General features: G+C 44.7%; 1 protein-coding gene across 2 annotated transcripts in view; it reads right to left on the bottom strand.

Annotated features, from left to right (window-relative positions):
- The window catches only part of LOC146191522 (phospholipid-transporting ATPase VA-like), a 135632-nt gene that overhangs the window by 7552 nt on the left and 110006 nt on the right, over window positions 1-18074 (bottom strand). For both annotated transcript variants that reach the window (XM_084602034.1, XM_084602035.1), the window contains exons 9-20: window positions 17782-17837; window positions 17381-17569; window positions 15950-16334; window positions 15321-15485; window positions 13583-13668; window positions 12546-12776; window positions 11251-11331; window positions 10590-10937; window positions 7850-7904; window positions 6471-6673; window positions 2274-2474; window positions 914-994 (exon numbers count right to left, since the gene is read on the bottom strand). In XM_084602034.1, coding sequence (XP_084458160.1) covers window positions 914-994; window positions 2274-2474; window positions 6471-6673; window positions 7850-7904; window positions 10590-10937; window positions 11251-11331; window positions 12546-12776; window positions 13583-13668; window positions 15321-15485; window positions 15950-16334; window positions 17381-17569; window positions 17782-17837 — 2081 coding nt within the window. The remainder of the gene's footprint in view (window positions 1-913; window positions 995-2273; window positions 2475-6470; window positions 6674-7849; window positions 7905-10589; window positions 10938-11250; window positions 11332-12545; window positions 12777-13582; window positions 13669-15320; window positions 15486-15949; window positions 16335-17380; window positions 17570-17781; window positions 17838-18074) is intronic.

Below are 18074 nucleotides of genomic sequence, written 5' to 3'. Positions count from 1 at the left end.
GCCAGCCGCATGGACAACCCGACGAGGTGAGCATAAACATGTGACCAGCAAATTAGCGTAAGGAGAGCAGTGACGCATAGCAGAGAGCGCTTCAGAAATTCATCTCGATGCTACTTACATTTGAACTGTGCCAACACCGAAAATACATAAACAGTGGAGGACACTCAAGCTCGGATTCTGAGGGTACGGCATGACAGCGCTAACAGCTCCCGCCAGTGGCTAGTTAGCGTATGCTCACCACTTATTGACATGCACTTTGCTGTTGCTTAACCATTACTGCCTTAATTAGAGCTTCTTTAACCTCACACATACCCATAAGCACACACATATACAACTACCACATTCCTATCTTAACCAAGCCATATGAACAAACCTGAGTGGACTAGAGTCAGCGTATCTGACTTTGGACCGAAGAGGACCACGAGTCACCATGGTATGACTTAATTCAGTCTTCACGTTAAATCTGTCTTGTAAGTGAAGATGGAAACAGGGCACCAAAATGTCTTTTAACAGCTAACAAAAACAGAAACGCATAAACAACTCCTTCCCTTTCCCTTTTAACATGCTGACATTGACATCATCTCGTTTATTGTGCATGCCAGGTTATTAATGCAGAACACTCAATTTGAAGAAAAGGCCACAAAACAGCAGTCAAGAAAAGCGTCAAAATTCCCCTGCGAATATACATCACAGCTAAACTAAGTACATACACTTCAGGGAGAATGAAGAAATCAATGCAGCTAGGGAAGTCTACAGCTGTGACAGGGTCCCTGAACAGGGAGAACAGGGGAAAAAAAAAAGATGGAACAAGAGCAGTTAGTTGGAACAGAGAAAAAGCAGGCAGATGGGAAAGTTACTAGTGCCAAGTTCAGACAGTTGAAGGAGGACCATATTTTCAGCAAAGTCTACTCACAAAAAATGGCACGAAGAACATGATAATGCTCTGGTACAAGGCATCGAGCATGTTGACCCAAAACGAGTACTTGGTGTACGTCTGGGGGAAAGAAGAAGGGAGGGGATAGAAAGAGATTTTGAGAACTACATGTTAAGCAAACATGACTTCAAAACAGCATACTAGTTTAACAAAATGGTAAACAAAAAAACAAAAAAGGCGGGAAACACAGCATTGCACGCGTCAGTGCCATAACGGTTGGCCATAAGGTTGCTCGTTTCTGAGTGTAAATGGCAATCGCATTCTCGCATAATTTCACTGATACATGTCAACAGAAGTAAATTTTTATTAGCCCACCAATTAATTAAAACCAAAAATATATCTTAAGCAGGTCAAACTGCATGGCTGACTAGCCCTTCTGCTTTTTCAGAGAATGAAGAAGGCAAGGGCAACATTAAAGCAAAGCGAACTTAAGGAATGTGTAGCAACTGCAATTCAGCACCACGTCAAAAAAAGAAAGCACTAAGGCGTATAGTAAGCAGCTTGTATTCAGAGTGACTCATGACTTCGAGAATCATTATTCATGCGGCTGTAGTGTTCAGCAACTCGTTAATGTCAGGATGGGGGTATACACTGTGTCTGCATTTTCCTCTGCAAGAGATTCATTGGAACTATTTTTGCCGACTCATTGACTCTGGAATGTGGTTGCTAAGCCTAAGCCCATCAGATCCTGGCTGAAGCTGCTGATCGAGGAGGAGTGAATAAGGTGTACTGTGCAACATGAGCACATGTGACGGAAGACCAAGTGGTTGAAGCTAATCCAGAGCTCCACCCTGCATCGTCCTTTGTAGCCCACATTCGCTTTCTAAGCATTAGCATAAACCAAACATAAATCAATCAGCTTGCACCACTGAGGAACAAAGCTATTGAGCTGTGAACTTCAAACAATGGCATCCAACGTGCATCGTCATCAGCATCATCACTAACCGGACTATACCCACTGCAGGGCGAAGGCCTCTCCCCTATTCCTCCAATTAACCCGATCCTGTGTTAGCTGTATCCACTTGACGTTACCCTGCAAGCGTGTATTCCTCCAATTAACTCGGTCCTGTGCTAGCTGCATCCATTTTGACGTCACCCTGTGAACTTCCTCATCCACCCAAGCGACTTTCTGCCTCCCCTGCAATGCTCTCTTTTCCTTGGTATCCAATCTGTTAACCTTAGGCTGACCATCTGTTATGCTCTCTTCACACTACATGTCCTGCCAATGCCCATTTGTTCTTCTTGCTTTTCTCTAAAATGTCAGTAACTGGAGTTCTTTCTCTGACCCAATCTGCATGCTTCCTATCAATGCATTTCAATGTCAACCCACAGCACTCACTTTGGATTTTCGACCTGGCGTGTATAGGCCAGGCCTCTTGAGCAGCAGGTGTGCGGGGCAGTCCTGGTCGTAGATGCCCAGGATGAGCGGTGGCAGTGAGGTGAACAGTACATTGTATAACATTAGGTAGAGCTGGTCGATCATGACAGACCCTGTGAACCCGCAGTACAGCTGGTACCAGAAGAGGATGAATATGAATGCCTGGAATGCAGGAAAGCCTAAATCAAGAAATGGGCATGCAATGCAGCAAACTATGCCACGGGTCAACATGATAGCCTATGTACCCAAGAATTCTGTCATAAAACTCAAGCCCATCGAAGCTTCAGTACCTGGTCAAACTCTAACAAAGTACGAAATTAGGCAAAGCTCAATATCAGGAACAATACACACAGAATGCCTGGTATGATCCCTATCTAAGCTCTTTCCTGCAATCAGCTAAGATATAAACTTAGATATCAAAAGCATAAAACAAACAGCATTCTCGGCTTTTATTTTCTAATAGTCGCCGACTGATAAATCGGACGCTGATAATTCGGACATGCTCGTTTATTCAGACAGCTCTGCGGCACCACCACTGACCCCATAAACATGATGTATAAGAACGACCGATATTACGGACAACCTCCAGCTCTATCTTCGATAATCTGGACTCTGAGCAGCGCTTTTCTTGGCGGCTGCTTGTAACGCGCAGGCTGCGCGGCTGCGGTGTGTGCAAAATTTTTAAATTCGCCTTCGACCACTGGCTTGTGCGGTCACTTCTACGCGACTCCTGGTAAAGGGTGCCTCGATGTGCACGCTTCTCCCGCCACCATTCCTAGTAAAAAAAAAAAAAAAAAAAAGGAGACGAGCGCCATCTTTTGGCACCTACTCGCAATAAGCGACAGCGCGCCGTCGGCATTGCAGGAGCTGATCGTGGAGGCCACGGTGCGACAGGACAGTTGCGACGGGAGAACAGCAGGCGGCACTCCACTTGCTTTGTCTTCCTTGCCCCTCGGGCGTGCTTCGCCTCCCCACATCCTCACCACCAGTTTGTGCTTGTTTGCTCAATGCCTATTGCATGAGTAGCGTGCTAGGTTCTTTCAGGTGGCCATACGACAACATTTCGCTTGAGTTTGGGCACGACAGGCCACTCAAATGGCGCCAACATTGCCTTTGCGGTCCGTGCCCGCGGCAGCGAAACGTGGGAAATACAAGACGCTGACAATGGCGATGAAAGCAGCCATAATACAGCAAGTGCTGAGCGGCCGTTCACAAGTCGAAGTTGCCTGTGAGTTCAGCGTCTCTAAGCAAACGATATCGGACTATATGAAGAATAGGTCCAAGATTCTTGAGGCCACGGAGAAGACATCAACAGCTGAACAGAAAAGGCTACGACAAGGCCTTTACCTGAAGTTGGAAGAAGCGTTGAACATTTAGTTTAACGCTACTGTCGCTCAGCGTGTTCCTGTTTCTGGCCACCTTTTGAAGCACAAGGCTGAGACCCTCGCACTGCGGCTTGGCATCGAAAGATTTCAGTTCAGCGACGGTTGGCTCAGGAATTTCAAAAAGCGGTTTGACCTCGCCTTCAAAAAAATGTCTGGTCGCAAACTACCGCAGTGAAAAACTTGAACCGCTGCTTAGCCGCTACTCGCCAGACAACACTTTTAACATCGATGAGACGGGTCTTTTCTATAAGCTGCTTTCAGACAAAACACTTGCCCTGTCCGGAGAACCTTGTCACGGCGGCAAGCTTAGTAAGGAACGTCTCACTATTGTTGTTGGAAGCAACGCTTTGGGGATGGAAAAATTGCTGCTGCTGGTAATCGGCAAGTCAAAAAACCCTGCCTGTCTGTTAAGAGGCCAACTGTAAGGCATGGATCATTCAACAGTTGTTTGAACGATACCTACACAAGCTGGACCAAAAGTTGAGTCGCAGAAGCACAAAGTGCTGCTGTTTTTAGACAACTGCAGTGCCCATGCCCCGATCAGCAATTGAAAGAGATGGAGATTGAATTCTTGCCGCCCAACATTACCAGTGTACTACAGCCCATGGATCAAGGTGTGATCAAAAATTTAAAAGTGCTCTATCGTTCCCGCCTGCTGCACCGCACAGTGCTGTGCTTGGACAATCAAAAAAATACAATGTGGACTTGTTGTCGGCCGTAAGCATCCTTGCGATGCATGGAAGGCAGTGTTGGCGGACACAATCAGTAACCGTTTCCGTCATGCAGGATTTGCCTTCGGTACTGAGCCCGATGCTGCAATGGCAGAATCCCCGCTTGATCTGCCACCTCCTACAACGAGCTCCAATGCAGAAACCATTGACGACCTGCTCGGCTGCGGCTTGCCCATTCCTGCCGCCGTTACATTTGAAGACTTTGCAGATGTCGACAGCGCAGTGTCGTCATGTGCCAAACTGAGCGACGACGCAATAATTGATGAAGCGCTCCCTCCGTTGGACAGTTACTCCGACTCTGATGAGGACATTCCGTGTGCTGCGGAGCCCTCGCACGCGGATCTGGCTCGAGCTTTTGCAGTCCTCGCATCAGCGTACAGTGACAGCATGATACTAGTGGACATGCAGACAGATTTGGTTGCACGTAAGCGGAAGTGCGTGCAGCAATGCATTGACAAATTCTTCCCAAAACAGGCGCCCTAAAATGTAAATAGAAAGATATTTTTTGCTTCATTCGTTTTTCGGACATTCAATATCTTGGACTTGTTTACATTCCCCGTGGAATTGCTTTCTTTAGTGTCCATCTAAAGGTGCAACTTCCATTTTCTTTGTTATTGTTTCCTTCAGTAAATACTATCTTTGACAAACAGATCACCGACTTTTCCAATGGTTTAATGTGGCAATCCTGTGTAGTTAAAAGCTGCTCAGCATTGATCTCGACATTTTATGCACCATTAATTAATGTGCAAACGGCAGCATTGAAGACTGCGATTATGCAAGGGATTAAATATCTTTTATTCAGCGCTACCGCTTACCACTATCGCCTATCGCTACCGCATGAGCGTCAGTATACATGCGTAGATCATCCTGCGGGTGACAGATGGCGCCATGTTCCCGTCAAATGCTGGCGGACTCACCACACAGGGACCAATCAGCGCATGCTATGCTTGCGACACACGGTAGCGTTAGACGGCCGCAGTAAGCGGGCACAATAAACTGAATGTCTCTACTGTTACCATCAGTAAGGCAAATAGATAGCCTGCAGACAAAAACGCAAGTGAAAGTTTACTCCTAAGAGCTAGGTAGACATGTTATCATCGAGCTGTGCTAGGTTGAAGGAGAGGGCCGGGCATCTCCTGGTTTAGGCGTCGATGGGAACAATGGAACTACCACTCAACTGCAGCAGTAGCCAGAACGCACCTTTTAGTGCCCCCCATACACAGGGTCATGTCAGGGTCCTACACGCAACTGATTAAATGGCCCATTAAAAGCTATTCACTAAAACCAGAAAACAAGCACAAGCAGCGAGTATCCCATCAGTCCCTTCCAAAAAAAGATTTGTAGGCTAGCTTCGCTCGCACCGATCATATCGGTGATCGAAAATTACGTCCTCCTCATCATTAAAGCAGGCTTGCGCATTGGCATGTGTCGCCCTAATCGGTTGCGAGCAGTTGTCAAGACCACTTTTTGAAAATTATTTATAAATTAATAGACTCCACGCAAAGCTTCCAAATCTGACTAGACTACTTGCAAAGACCACCTCTATAGATTTCTGGCATTAGAATATTACCGCTTTAGTGCCGTTTCAAGTGCGCTTTAACCTAGTATTTGACTGAAATTGCTCGAAGTGGGTGATGATAAAAAACAAACAGTGCTTTCCTAGCAAGCAGTGAGGATGTGGTGCTCCTCAGTTTTCACAGGTGTATATGCAAGCCGAGCAACGCCCCAAATCACACAACTGCGCCCAGCAGTGAAATCGTCGCACCATGTTTCTTTACTTGGCTAATTTTCAACTCTGACTGAGAGTTATAACTAGCACTCGACAGCAGCTAGCTGCATCTTGCATGTCGAGAATACTGAACCTTTTTGGTTGGAATCAAATCCGGAAAACTGAATTCGTGCACTTTCTCCCCTTAAACCAAAAATGTCCAAACCATAGATATAAGCAATGCATTGGTGATTGAATATTTCAAAAATAAAGTATGAGTGAAAGAATGCAACGGTGACAGTGCGAAATATGTAGGTGGTGGGGAGTAACCTACAGCATTCTTGTAGAAGAAGTAGACTACAGCCCGGGCCAGCCGGTCGTAGCACCAGTGTCCATGGACTAGAAGCAATCGCTCGAGGTAGCGAAACCGGGCTAGAGCAAAGTCGCTCGCCATGACGGCTTGCATGCCTTCCTGGCCGCTGATGCCTACACCTATGTCGGCAGCCTGGATCATGCTCACGTCATTGGCACCGTCACCTGAAAGGACAATGCGGCCAGCGCCACCAGGGCTCAGCATTGCAAACGCCACGTGCTCAAACAAGGTCAAGCACTCGCTGCCTACCTTGCCAATCACAATTAGAACAGCACCCAATTCAGGTCTAAGAAAAAGCGGCAGAAACTCAGTTGCTCTTGCCCGACTAGCATCCTGCAATCGTAAATATACAAAGTGTCAAAAAAAAAAATCTTTAGCTCTTGGGGAAATTCATGATCTTATGTGAATAGTAAGGGTGTAATGTACCAAGAGTCACTGTCTCCATGCTTCATATTATCATGCTCTAAAGGGTATAACTGCAGAACGGATGCATTTAAGCTACAAAACGTGTTCTTTATGACTCAGTTCCCTTCAGCAATCTGCCTGCTAAGCCTGGTGCTTCTATAGCAATCGAATAAGCCTACAACCTTGAAGCATAGAGAAAAAAAAAAAGCCTAGAGATTTCATTGCTTTTGAAAATGCAACAAACTTTCTTTTTGGTCATCATTAGAAGCTGCTGAACGTGCTTTGCTATTCTGAAAAGCATTTTAGAGTTATTACTTGTATGAACAAGCAGGTAAACAAACATGTTAAATCTCAGTCACCATCAGCTTTGTGATTGGATACATAAAAAAATATTAGAGCCTATGATTAGCAACCCTAACACCACAATTTCAACGTCAAGTAATGTGTTCTTTAAAAGCTTCCACCATATCAGCTTTAGTAAGACCGATTGAAAGCTATTGGGACATGCAAAGCAAGAAGATGTATGTGAAGGCTGTGATGTGGGCTGCTGTATGTATCAGCTCGTGGAGCTCAATTTAAAAAAAAAAAAAACGGAGACATAGGCTAATAGGATGCAATTTATTTTGGAAATAACCAGCGCACACGTTTCTTATTTCATAGTCCTGGTTCGTATGTGCTCAATTTCAGCTCGCACAGTTTTTCATTTTGCTGTTTCACATTCTTTTACCTGATTACACTGATATTCATGCATCGGTGCCCTTGAAGCAGAATCTGTGCATTTCCGACATCGCGCTTCTGAAATTTACGCAGCTGAGCTTATGTCATTCTCCATACCTTCGAGCTCTACAGTACGAGTTACCTGCATTTCTTGTGGAGACAATGAGAACATGTGTACGCCACAAACAGAGGCTGTGCATAGACATAGCAGGACTCACCTATGGCAAGGGTCAGCACATTCAGTCTGTCCTTAATGAGATTCACAACGCAAGCCTGAAAAAAGAAGTAAAAGAAGTAAAATCCTGATTTGCAATTAATCAAGACTCGCAGCAAACGCCTTTACTTTTCCAGTGATACGTGCAAGCACACCAAAAGGTTACGAAGGACGCTTAGGACTTCTTGCATGCAGTGAATGTGAAAGACTGAGATGGATTAAGGTGGATTAAAGTAGAGTAGCAGTAGTTACATGTATATACTGCAACGGCTAACTACAGGACCACTGCGGCCACATCACTGTCCAGATGACGTCCCAATGATTTTTCGGGGCTACTGTTTTGGACACTTCCATCAGATTCTGTTGCTAATAGAGCATATAACAACCCGGTCAAATAGGCAAGTTTACGGGGACACTTTCACAAAGTGCACTTACATAGAAAGAATGACACTATCAGTGCTTGCTGTCACATGGCAAAAAACAAGTGTCATTTTGAAATGACAGCAGTGCCGATACGGATGCTGCAGCCCTCAGTAAAAATTAATTTATCTTTGGGAAAATATCCTTAAAATGCAGTTTCATTGCAAGCACAATTACTCCAAGCTAACATAGTTTATTCGTGCATCTGAATACAGGGTTTTGACGTCTTGACTAACAAGCATTGCAATGTTGCATGGGCATGCTTGACCACGCTTTTTGCTAACGTGGTTACTGCTGTTCAAATGCTAAATCGACCATGTTTACGATATATAGTTATGCTGCTAACCTCGGTTACCATGAACCTAGCTTTACAATTGATTTGCATCGTTAACCGAGAAAATGGAAGAGTCTACGTACGGAGTGGAGTCACCAGTGTTCGAGAGTGAAAAATGCACGAGCTGGTCTGATTCAGAGCAGCGTGCATTTTTCACACGAAATCATGTTTTGAGATTAAGAAATAATAATAGGCAGTGTCTCAGTGCTTGTCCTATGGCGCTTCTATGCAGCCTCAACTGCCCAGCAGTGCAGCAACCATGTACGGCAGCATCGTCACTTCTTAACAGTATTTGCATGGCGTGTCGTTGAACACATAACATCAAAAGAGGCCCAGTCCCTGCCGCATCATGAAATTAGGAGAGAAGCTTGCAACGTTCACAGCACCGGATTCCTCTAGCTCTCCGCAGTAGTGCCGCCAGCGATCACCCGAGGCCAGCAGAACGTGTGGGGCAGGCAGCGCTAGGCCGTGCGCTCCTCCATGGTCGTCGCTAGGCCTATAGTTTGTTTTGCATCGAAGCATCAGCGGGCAGCCCTCTCGTATTAGCCACCTTAATAGCATATATGGCTTACTTGTGGCACTGCCTTATTGTCACTGTCTGATGATAAGAGGAAGGTGCGATTCAATTCGACGATGACTTAGCAGCGAAGCTAGCCTACATGTACTAGCTGACCTGGTAAGCCGCTCTGCTATGAAGTTGCAAGCACAAATTTTGCTAGTATATCCCAGCTATTACTCCTACTATAGCCACTCGATACGGGTCAACGATCCCCAAGAAGGGTTCATTCTTGACCACTATACTCCAGGTTTTATTATTTACAAGAAAGACAAATTTTAGCACGCTTTTTTGACATCGGTGGCGGCGAGGCTTAGCGCGGGCAGGTTGCGGGAGGAAAAGCGGTGCTGCTTCCAGCTGGCGCTTGATCGAACTGTTGCCGTGTTGTCTGACAACTTTCTAGACACAGAGTTAGAAATACCTCCAACTTCATTGATGCTGCTTGAGATTGAGCCTAAATATGTCATGCGCAAGCCATTGAAGCACAGCAGTAGGCGAACGCCTTCGCTTTAGCATAAGAACCGAGGACGAGATTAGCTGTTCAAGTGTGTGCATTGTTTCTAGTTGGCGACAGCTTAAATCCGGTGCCTAGTGAAAGACACACTCACGAAATTAGGATAACCATTCAAGACATTGTAATTCTCAAAAAGTGTACAAGTAATATGCGAATACCCTGCTGTCGAGACTACACACTCGCCTGCCAGACAAAGTGTAGTGAGTTCACCAAACCCCCTTCGCGCCGAGTGCGTTCCGCAGTGAGTGTCATTAAGGTTCATCAGTTCATCATGTGACCTGATGCGAACGACACTAATGGCAAGTGTCACTCGCTGAAAGTGACAATAAATTTACTCGTTTGACCTCAAAATCTCTTGCCCTGCAGATCAAAGATAAGCTACAAACATTCTCACATGGAGAGATTTAAAAATATATGGTGGTTTACTGAATGGCCCCATACTTAAAAGAGAATGTTAATGTGAAACCATCCTCATTGCAAAGCTAAACTCTGTATTTACAGCCAATTTAGAAACAGCAAAAGAATCTTTCAGGGTACTCCAATGTTGGATGGGCTAAGTCGGCATGATTTGTGAGATATGCTTCTACACATCGCCTAGTCGCAAACATGCATACATCAGCTTCTCTGACCCTGGCCATCGGATTTTAACTGCATTCCTAGATTCCATTTTGCAAGTGAAAGTTAGCAGCCAACGTTCAGATAGAAAGCTATTGTAAAGAGCATACCAAGGTAGTACAGCAGGCAGTGGAATTCCCAGTGTACTGTTAGGAAAAGCACAGATCTAGTTGTCTGTACTGTACTCGAAACAGCAAAACTTCCCTCTTGAGCTTGCCATTCTGTATCCTGAAATTTAGCTCGAAGACGGCCAGGGCTCAAAATACTACTAGAATTGCGCAATGGCTCTGCATTGCAGTGGTCACCTTTTGTAGAGGTGTGGCTCGACAGCACAGAACCACACTGCACTGCTGTGCCAGACGCAAGAAGAGCTGGTCTGCGGAGCGCTCCAAGATGTAGCTCAGGGTGCGTCCATCGATGACGAGCGCCCTTTTCTTCCGATGTCTGAGCGAGGCACCAAACCGTGGCTGCACATCGTCCTCCGCTTCATCGCTCCTCACTGGGCCACGCCTCCCAAATAGAAAGTTGCCTAGTCGTGACAGCAGGGTGGAAAAAGAGCTCCGCTTTTGCGTTTCATCAATGTCAGCACTAAAGCATGTCAGGCACCGGTCAACCTGCTCCAAGTAAAAACGAATGGTCTCCTCGGTAGCCTCCTGCAAGTGCCAAAAAAAAGGGCCAGAAATAAAACAGGCATGCTCCCAAGGTTTGGCAGTGCAACTGCTTTTTTGCTCAGTCTAATAATGCACACAGGTCTCAGACACTAGCATGCCCTGATAAAGGATCGGAAGGTCTGCAAAGAGCTTGACAACAATAATTTGCTGATTAGTACCCTTTCTATTTTGTCATTAAACTGATACGATTTCAAAACATCAAACTAGCGCTAGCGCCAAAATTAATATTTTTCCCGTGCTGTTGTAGCCCATTAATAATGTTAGATTAATGTCAGAAATACTGCCATAAGCTTACCTGTGAGCGAGCATTGAGTGTGATCACCTCCATGTCTGGCGAGAACAGTCGACATGAGTAGGCAATATTTACGGCAGTCTCCTGCAAAACCAATGTAAACACATTTCTTGCTCTTAGGTACGATCAATCAAAAAAAGAGCTAAGTAAACTGTTTGGGTGTCCCAGCCAAAGACTTACGATTTCTCACGAGACCAGTGTAGCTTTGCCAGAAATTTTTAGCTACGAAACAGCCCTGTCATGGTCGTTGCAGTGTGTTACTGCATGTGACAAAAAAAAATGGTAGACGATCGTACAATGTGATTCAGCATTTCTGCATCAGCAGCGTGGTTTTCATTTTCTCTTTTCAAATTTGCTTCTAACATTCCCCTTTTGATTTTGTGCCTCCTCATCTCCACTTTCCTATCACAATAATGACGGTCTCGTGATTTTTTAGGTCCATAACACAGCGTCAAGTCGCGCTATTAGGGTAAAAAAACAGATTGCGTGCTTTCAATACAATTCTGAAGCAACCGCTTTCATTTAAGTCTCTGCACGCTTTTCAGAAATAGAGACAGCCACAGCAGGCTGGGGAGTAAAAATACATGATTATTAAGTCAAAGTGCTAGAAAAAATTAGCTGCTACAGCCACTTCGGGGCTGCCAGCATAAATGACCAGAGAACCAGACAGGTTTTGTAAGGAAGCAAGTACAATCGTGGGCAACTTAAAAAGAAGGCACAGTTCACAACTTCAGCGTGATGGGCTCGTATAGCAAGACATATCGCTCAAGAGCTGCATATTTTGTACAAATCATCATTCTGCCCTGAGGATAACAATCTTGCCGGCTCGTGCTGATTGCGTCTACACATAACAAATTCAGGTTGACAATAGTACATCCTTGTTGCAACATGCATAATGCGTCCTAATAGTGACAGCAGAAATTAACGCCCTTTTGCACACCTCTGTGGCATATATTAAGGTAGAAGCGCGCTGCCTGGCAAACATTTTGCTTCAGAAAAGTCACAAATGCGGTTAGCTGGTACTGCATACCAACCAATGTTTTGACCAGCTGGTAATTACGCTCTGACATATGAACACATTGCTTCAAGTGTCTGTGTGCTGTTTTATTGTTGAAAGTGCATTCTGAAACAACTAGACATAAAGGCTGGGCCTGTATGGCAGAAAGGAAGAGACGATCATTGGGCACGCACAAAACGATTCATTAAAGAAACCATAACCGAACATGTTTGCTTCATTCTTTGATCCCTCCAAATAAACGAGAAAAAAAAAGAGAGAAATAAAGAAAGAAAGGACTTACCTGCTTGTCTCCTGTCAAGACCCATATGACAATGCCAGCCGCACGCAGTGCCGCAATGGTCTCGGGTACTCCTTCCTGCAGCCTGTCCTCAATGCCAGTAGCACCTAGCAGCTCCAGGTTGGTCTCCATCAGCCGAGCCGAACTCACCAGCCTCTCCTCAGCATCGCCCACGCTCAGTTCCGAGGCCTTGTGCTGCTCGAGCCACTCTTCATACTCTTCGTCTTCCAGCACCTAACGCAACAAACACTCTATGGGTTAGCACTACGCCAGGCAGCAACCACCAAGTTATCTTAGAGTAACTTTCAAGTTTTCAGGTTTGAAAAAAGTAAAGCAAAGCATGGAATCCGCATGTGGTTGAGGAGCTAGCAATCACAATGGTACTATGATGGAAGCATATGCTAAATGGTAGCTATTATTTTCCCACAGACCCACACCCTACAGCTACAATCTAGTATAAGGGAAGCTGTAATCATTTTTCTATGCTGTTACCGTCCAAACATGCAGTGGCAAACGCTATTGAAAATATGGTAAAATCTCATTAATGCATTTGTCAAGGAATTGGGAGAAGTGTTCAAATTATTCAAAAGTTCAAATTATCGAACGTCCCTAAAGAAACTGCCACAAACTGGTAGCACCACAATAACTTTATCTAACGAATGCTTAGAATATGGATGTTTACACATTTGAGATGAAAATTAGGTAAGAAAAGATGACAATGTTTCGTGGCTTTCATCTGGAATGTCAAAGGATTGCTAGAGAAACTAATATCAGTGTCTCTGCAGCCCTTTGTGCAGAGCGATGCAATAGCAATGGTGCCTTTTTGCAGATGCTCCCGTTACACTCTGAGGTTGTTTCACTGCAAAAAACAAGTGCGGTGGACCATCCTCATAATGTGAAGGGTCTGCGTACTTGAAGCGTAAAGAAAGCATTTGGTTTCAAAATCGAGCACTTAACAGCAGTCACTCTATAAGAGAAAAAGCAAAACAAAACAAAACAAAAAACCCAGACCACCAAAAAAGAACGAGCGGGCCACTCACCTTTTTTGCCATGCACAGAACACGAAGACCCTTCTTGCTGTACTGGTTCAGGTGCTGCTGGGTACGCATTATCACTTGACGCATAGCTAGGAATAAAAAAATAATAAGAGGTATTAAGCATGGCTTCGTTGCAACAATTGCATGAACTTATACAATGCTCCAATGCTCAGATAATAAAGTAGGCATATAAATAAAAGTCGTGTAGTGAATGTGAACAGAAAGATGAAAGAAAAAGAAAGAAGAAATTGCACCAACATTAGCTCTAACCCTTCTAAACCTTTCACTCTAGCTCTAAACGAGGCCTATTTAATTAGCACATTCACGGAGCAGAATAGGATATGGCAGAAAAAAAAAATGTGCTTCAAAAAAAGAGAGAGAGAGAGACCTACATAAACAGAAAACATATATATACTGAAGAAACAAACGGTCACCTTAGACTGAGAACGTGTGGGTAGATTAGCTTACTACATTTTAAGTTGTATACAGCCGCGCTGGAGTGATTTTATGGCGATCGTTTTTTTTTAATCTACAGATAGCCCATACTAAAGGAAACAAGATAACACGCTACCAGTAGAGACAGAGCACTGCACTCTAAACGTTGCACATCAAACAACTGAGCTACGATGGGAACTGTCCCTGACTTACTTCCATGGGCATTCCCAAACCAATGGAATCATTCCTCAAGTGATCGAGGCTGGCCACACGTCACGCCTTTACAAGACCGTGTGATGATGCACATTACAATTTTTGCACAGGCAGAAGAGAAGGAGCAACTGTTTGCTCAGCAAGCACACAAGATTTCATTCTCCTTGTGTGTTTTCACTTTTCTCTATCTCTCTCTTTCCCTCTCTCTCCCCTCCTCTTTTCTGCATCTGGGAAGTTTGCAGCCCTTGTTCTGCAGGGCACCCGTGGTGGTGCTCCCTGTTTCAGCTGGTAGTTCGTATGACTATGTTACATGCAAAAAGTAAGCTAGGTCTAGCCTTCAGTTCGATTTGTCACAGCAAACCATTTATGACGAATCAAAACTGCAAAATACCCATCAGTTTCAAACTACGCTATAAATGTAAAAGCTAAAGGTGTGCTATCAGTTAACACGATCGGCTGGTGATCGGAGAGGTAGGAGTAAGGAACTCGAACCCACGACCTTAAAGGGATTGGAACCTACAACCTTCGGTTAATGAGCTCAGCTGGTGATCAGTGACCTCTGCATTGTGCCATCACCACTCCTTTAATGTGTCGTTAAAATTACGAGACTTAAGTGACTAAAGTAGTGAAAGGCAAAAGCCTGAGTGCCACATTCTGCTATGCAACTGGCACTAATTAGTAATTAATTAATCATTCAATTGGTAATTGATTAATTGCTTAAATATTTCATAAAGTAGTTAATGAATTGTGTTAACAAATAAATAATTACTCATTAATTAGTAATCGATCATTGATTGCCATATAGTCGTATAAGGCACGCATTCGCGCATACTGTGGTGGTGCTCTGTGACTGGTCGAGACCTCTATGACGTCATCCCGCCACGGCCAATCAGAACCACCGCAAAAGTGGGACACATTTTGTCCACGACAGCATGAGCCATTAAAGGCTTTCGCCTTAAAAGAATGCTGGCACAAACACTTTGGTTTCTAATACGAAAAGTGATCACCCAAAATCGATGGTCACTGAAAGGACAGACAGTGAAAGTACGCCTTGGTATGCCCGACCACCAGCTTTCAAAACTTTTTTTCCCACCTTGGTCTTTGGTGGGTGCAAGCAGCGGCAAGATGGCTGAGTCGGCGCCTTTGCAGTACAGCACTTTTGCCTTGGTGATGGGATGCTGTAGGATGATGGACATGCGCTTGCGAAACGAGTCAAACGGCAGCATGTGAAGGACGCGGTACTCGATCAGCCCCTCACCTGCACGGCAGGAAAGCCACACGTAAAAAATTACACTAGAAAGTCTCGCGGCCTACGAAATCACTCTTAAAAGAAAGCTCAACAGCACACAAAGACAGAAGAGCTAAGACAGACACCACCAAGAATGTTGGTAACAATTAGGTTAAAAAACAGACAGGAGAAAAAGAGGGCATGCAGTGGTGTCGAATGCACCCACAACACCCGCACACTGCTGCACATAATGCTTCATCAACTATGTCGTAGCTCTCCCATTTGGGTTAAAGCTTGTGTGCCTATCGGTAAGGTATGCTAAAGCTTACCCCCCTTACTAGCTCAAGCTTTGTGCAGTTCACACAAGAACACGCCCAGAGTTCCAAGCAAGTTCCTGTAAATCCATTGACTAAATGGAAAGTTCAAGTTTAAAAGCTTTTTGAAAGGCTAGCTCTCCGTCACTATCTGTTTTCATCCACACTGGGTGCACTCACCAGGCAACATCAGAGTGACAGAGTCCGGAGTGCGACGAAGCAGTCTGCAGCCGTAACGAGACGCTGCATCAACCAATGCGATCTCATCTGGGCTCTCGGCCTCATAGATGGGCTGCAGCTGTGGGCTCGGAGTGGGAGATGGTGTCAGGGTCCGCCTGGAAGGGCTGGAGACAAAGTTCAGAAATGGCAGGGCCAGTTTATGCGGCCGTGTCGGCGTTGAAGCGCGGGACTCTGAGGGGGTTGAGGCCACGGCTGGGCTGCGAGCGACGGGAGACGGCAGTGAGGGTGGCAGAGACACTGGTGGGCGAGCAGGAGGGGACCTGTAGCCATCTGGAGATGTGGGATGGGTGCCACCATTGTTCAGGTACAGCCCACTGCTGTTCATCTGTAAAAAAAAAAAAAGGCATACTGGTTGGAAAAGCACAGCGATGGACCCCCCCCCCCAATCCCAGACAGTGCAAACAATAACAGATGAGAAAAAGACAAAAACTTGTTGCAATTATGTGGTATCATAATTAATTGGGTACTTTATTATGCGCTTGATGTTGGCGGGCCCATAGCTTCTGTTCGAATAGATTTAGAAGTTCAAAATTAACAAGATTCCACTGCACAAATCAGCCAACTGTTCTTTATATCCAGGAAGGCATAAAGGAAGTACACATTCAATTTGTTTAGTTTAGTTAAGTTTATGGGATTGAACATCCCAAAGCAGTTCAAGCTATGAGAGACGCAGTAGTGGAGGGCTTCGGAAATCTCGACCACCTGGAGTTCTTTTAGGTGTACTGACATCGCATAGCATATGAATGCCTCTCTGTTTTGCCTCTATCGAAACAGAGCCACCGGTAGTTGGGTTCGAACTCGGATACTCCGACACAGTAGTTGGGCATCTTAATTACTGCACCATCACAAGGGGCACATTTAATTAGTGCTGCGATTAATAACTGGCTTTCATAACATGACAGAAGACAGCCTAACCATCGCTAATAGCAGTTCTTCTCAAAATATACTTTTTGTCATTCTTCCACAATCGTCATAGTTAACAAAAACCATTTTTTAAGCAAACTTAGACCTTCCTCTCAAAGAATACTACCGTCTACATCACCTGTTTCAATCAAATTATTTATTTGCATTCTTCCTGTAGAATCTCTCAGCTATGAAGCTAATTAAAGTATATTAACAACACCTGATAACACAACCTACGTCGTAACTCGCTGAAAATGTTTAAAGCAGGAATAAAAAAAAAGTTAATACATAAGCTCTGTGGCACATTCAATAAGCTTTATTGCGTCCATTCTCGGGGTGAATCACGAACTTTGCTAAGAAAAAATCAGATCACGTGACCAGTGTCAGAATCACATCGATGTCACCAAATTTGGGAAACCAACCCGTGTCTGTCACACCAGAGTAGCGCTATAAAATACTGCCACTTACGAGATCCTTGTGCGGGTACTTTGAGACAATGACTGTGTTGCAAGTGGCCATGAGCAGAAAGAACTCCTGCACTCGCTGACTCTCGGGGCTCAAAAACAGCTGCTGACCACTTCCATCCATGCGTAGCTGGTACTCCATGTTGGACAGCTCTCTTTGCAGCTGAGGGTTCAGCGTGAACACCGTGTCGTCCTGCAGGAAGGGATAGAGTAAAACGATGTGACAAAGTGCATTTGGAAACAAGAACTCATAAGATAGAGAGGTTGAAACAAAAAAAAAGACATTCCGAGATTGATTCCAATGCCTGAAATTTGACGCCCTCACAAAGCCCACAATCTCTGGAAACACCATTCAATTCAGTTTCGCCGACAAAGAAATGATAATGATAAGAAATGATAACGCACCTTAGACGGCTTGGTTCCACAACTGTAACTTCGTATCTTGATGTCATTCTCTTCAGCTGCAAAGGAACAAAGGAGGCAGATTACGAAAGCCTCAATATTTGTTCATTTCTTTATTTTTCTTACGTTAACACTCTGAAATAATTGCGTTGGAATCTTCTGCAACAATCAGCTACAATGACAATTTTTTTCACGGGCTACCGCTTTCCTCAACTATATGCAAAAGCAAAAGTGTGAATCCACATCATTTCGAATATGACATGAAGCAAGAAGAGGAAGGAAAGTTCAGAAAAGTA

This window comes from Amblyomma maculatum, chromosome 4 (assembly GCF_055883805.1).
Source record: "Amblyomma maculatum isolate TAMU_Amacu chromosome 4, ASM5588380v1, whole genome shotgun sequence".
NCBI classification, from domain to species: domain Eukaryota; kingdom Metazoa; phylum Arthropoda; class Arachnida; order Ixodida; family Ixodidae; genus Amblyomma; species Amblyomma maculatum.
This window is presented reverse-complemented; position numbering and strand designations above follow the sequence as displayed.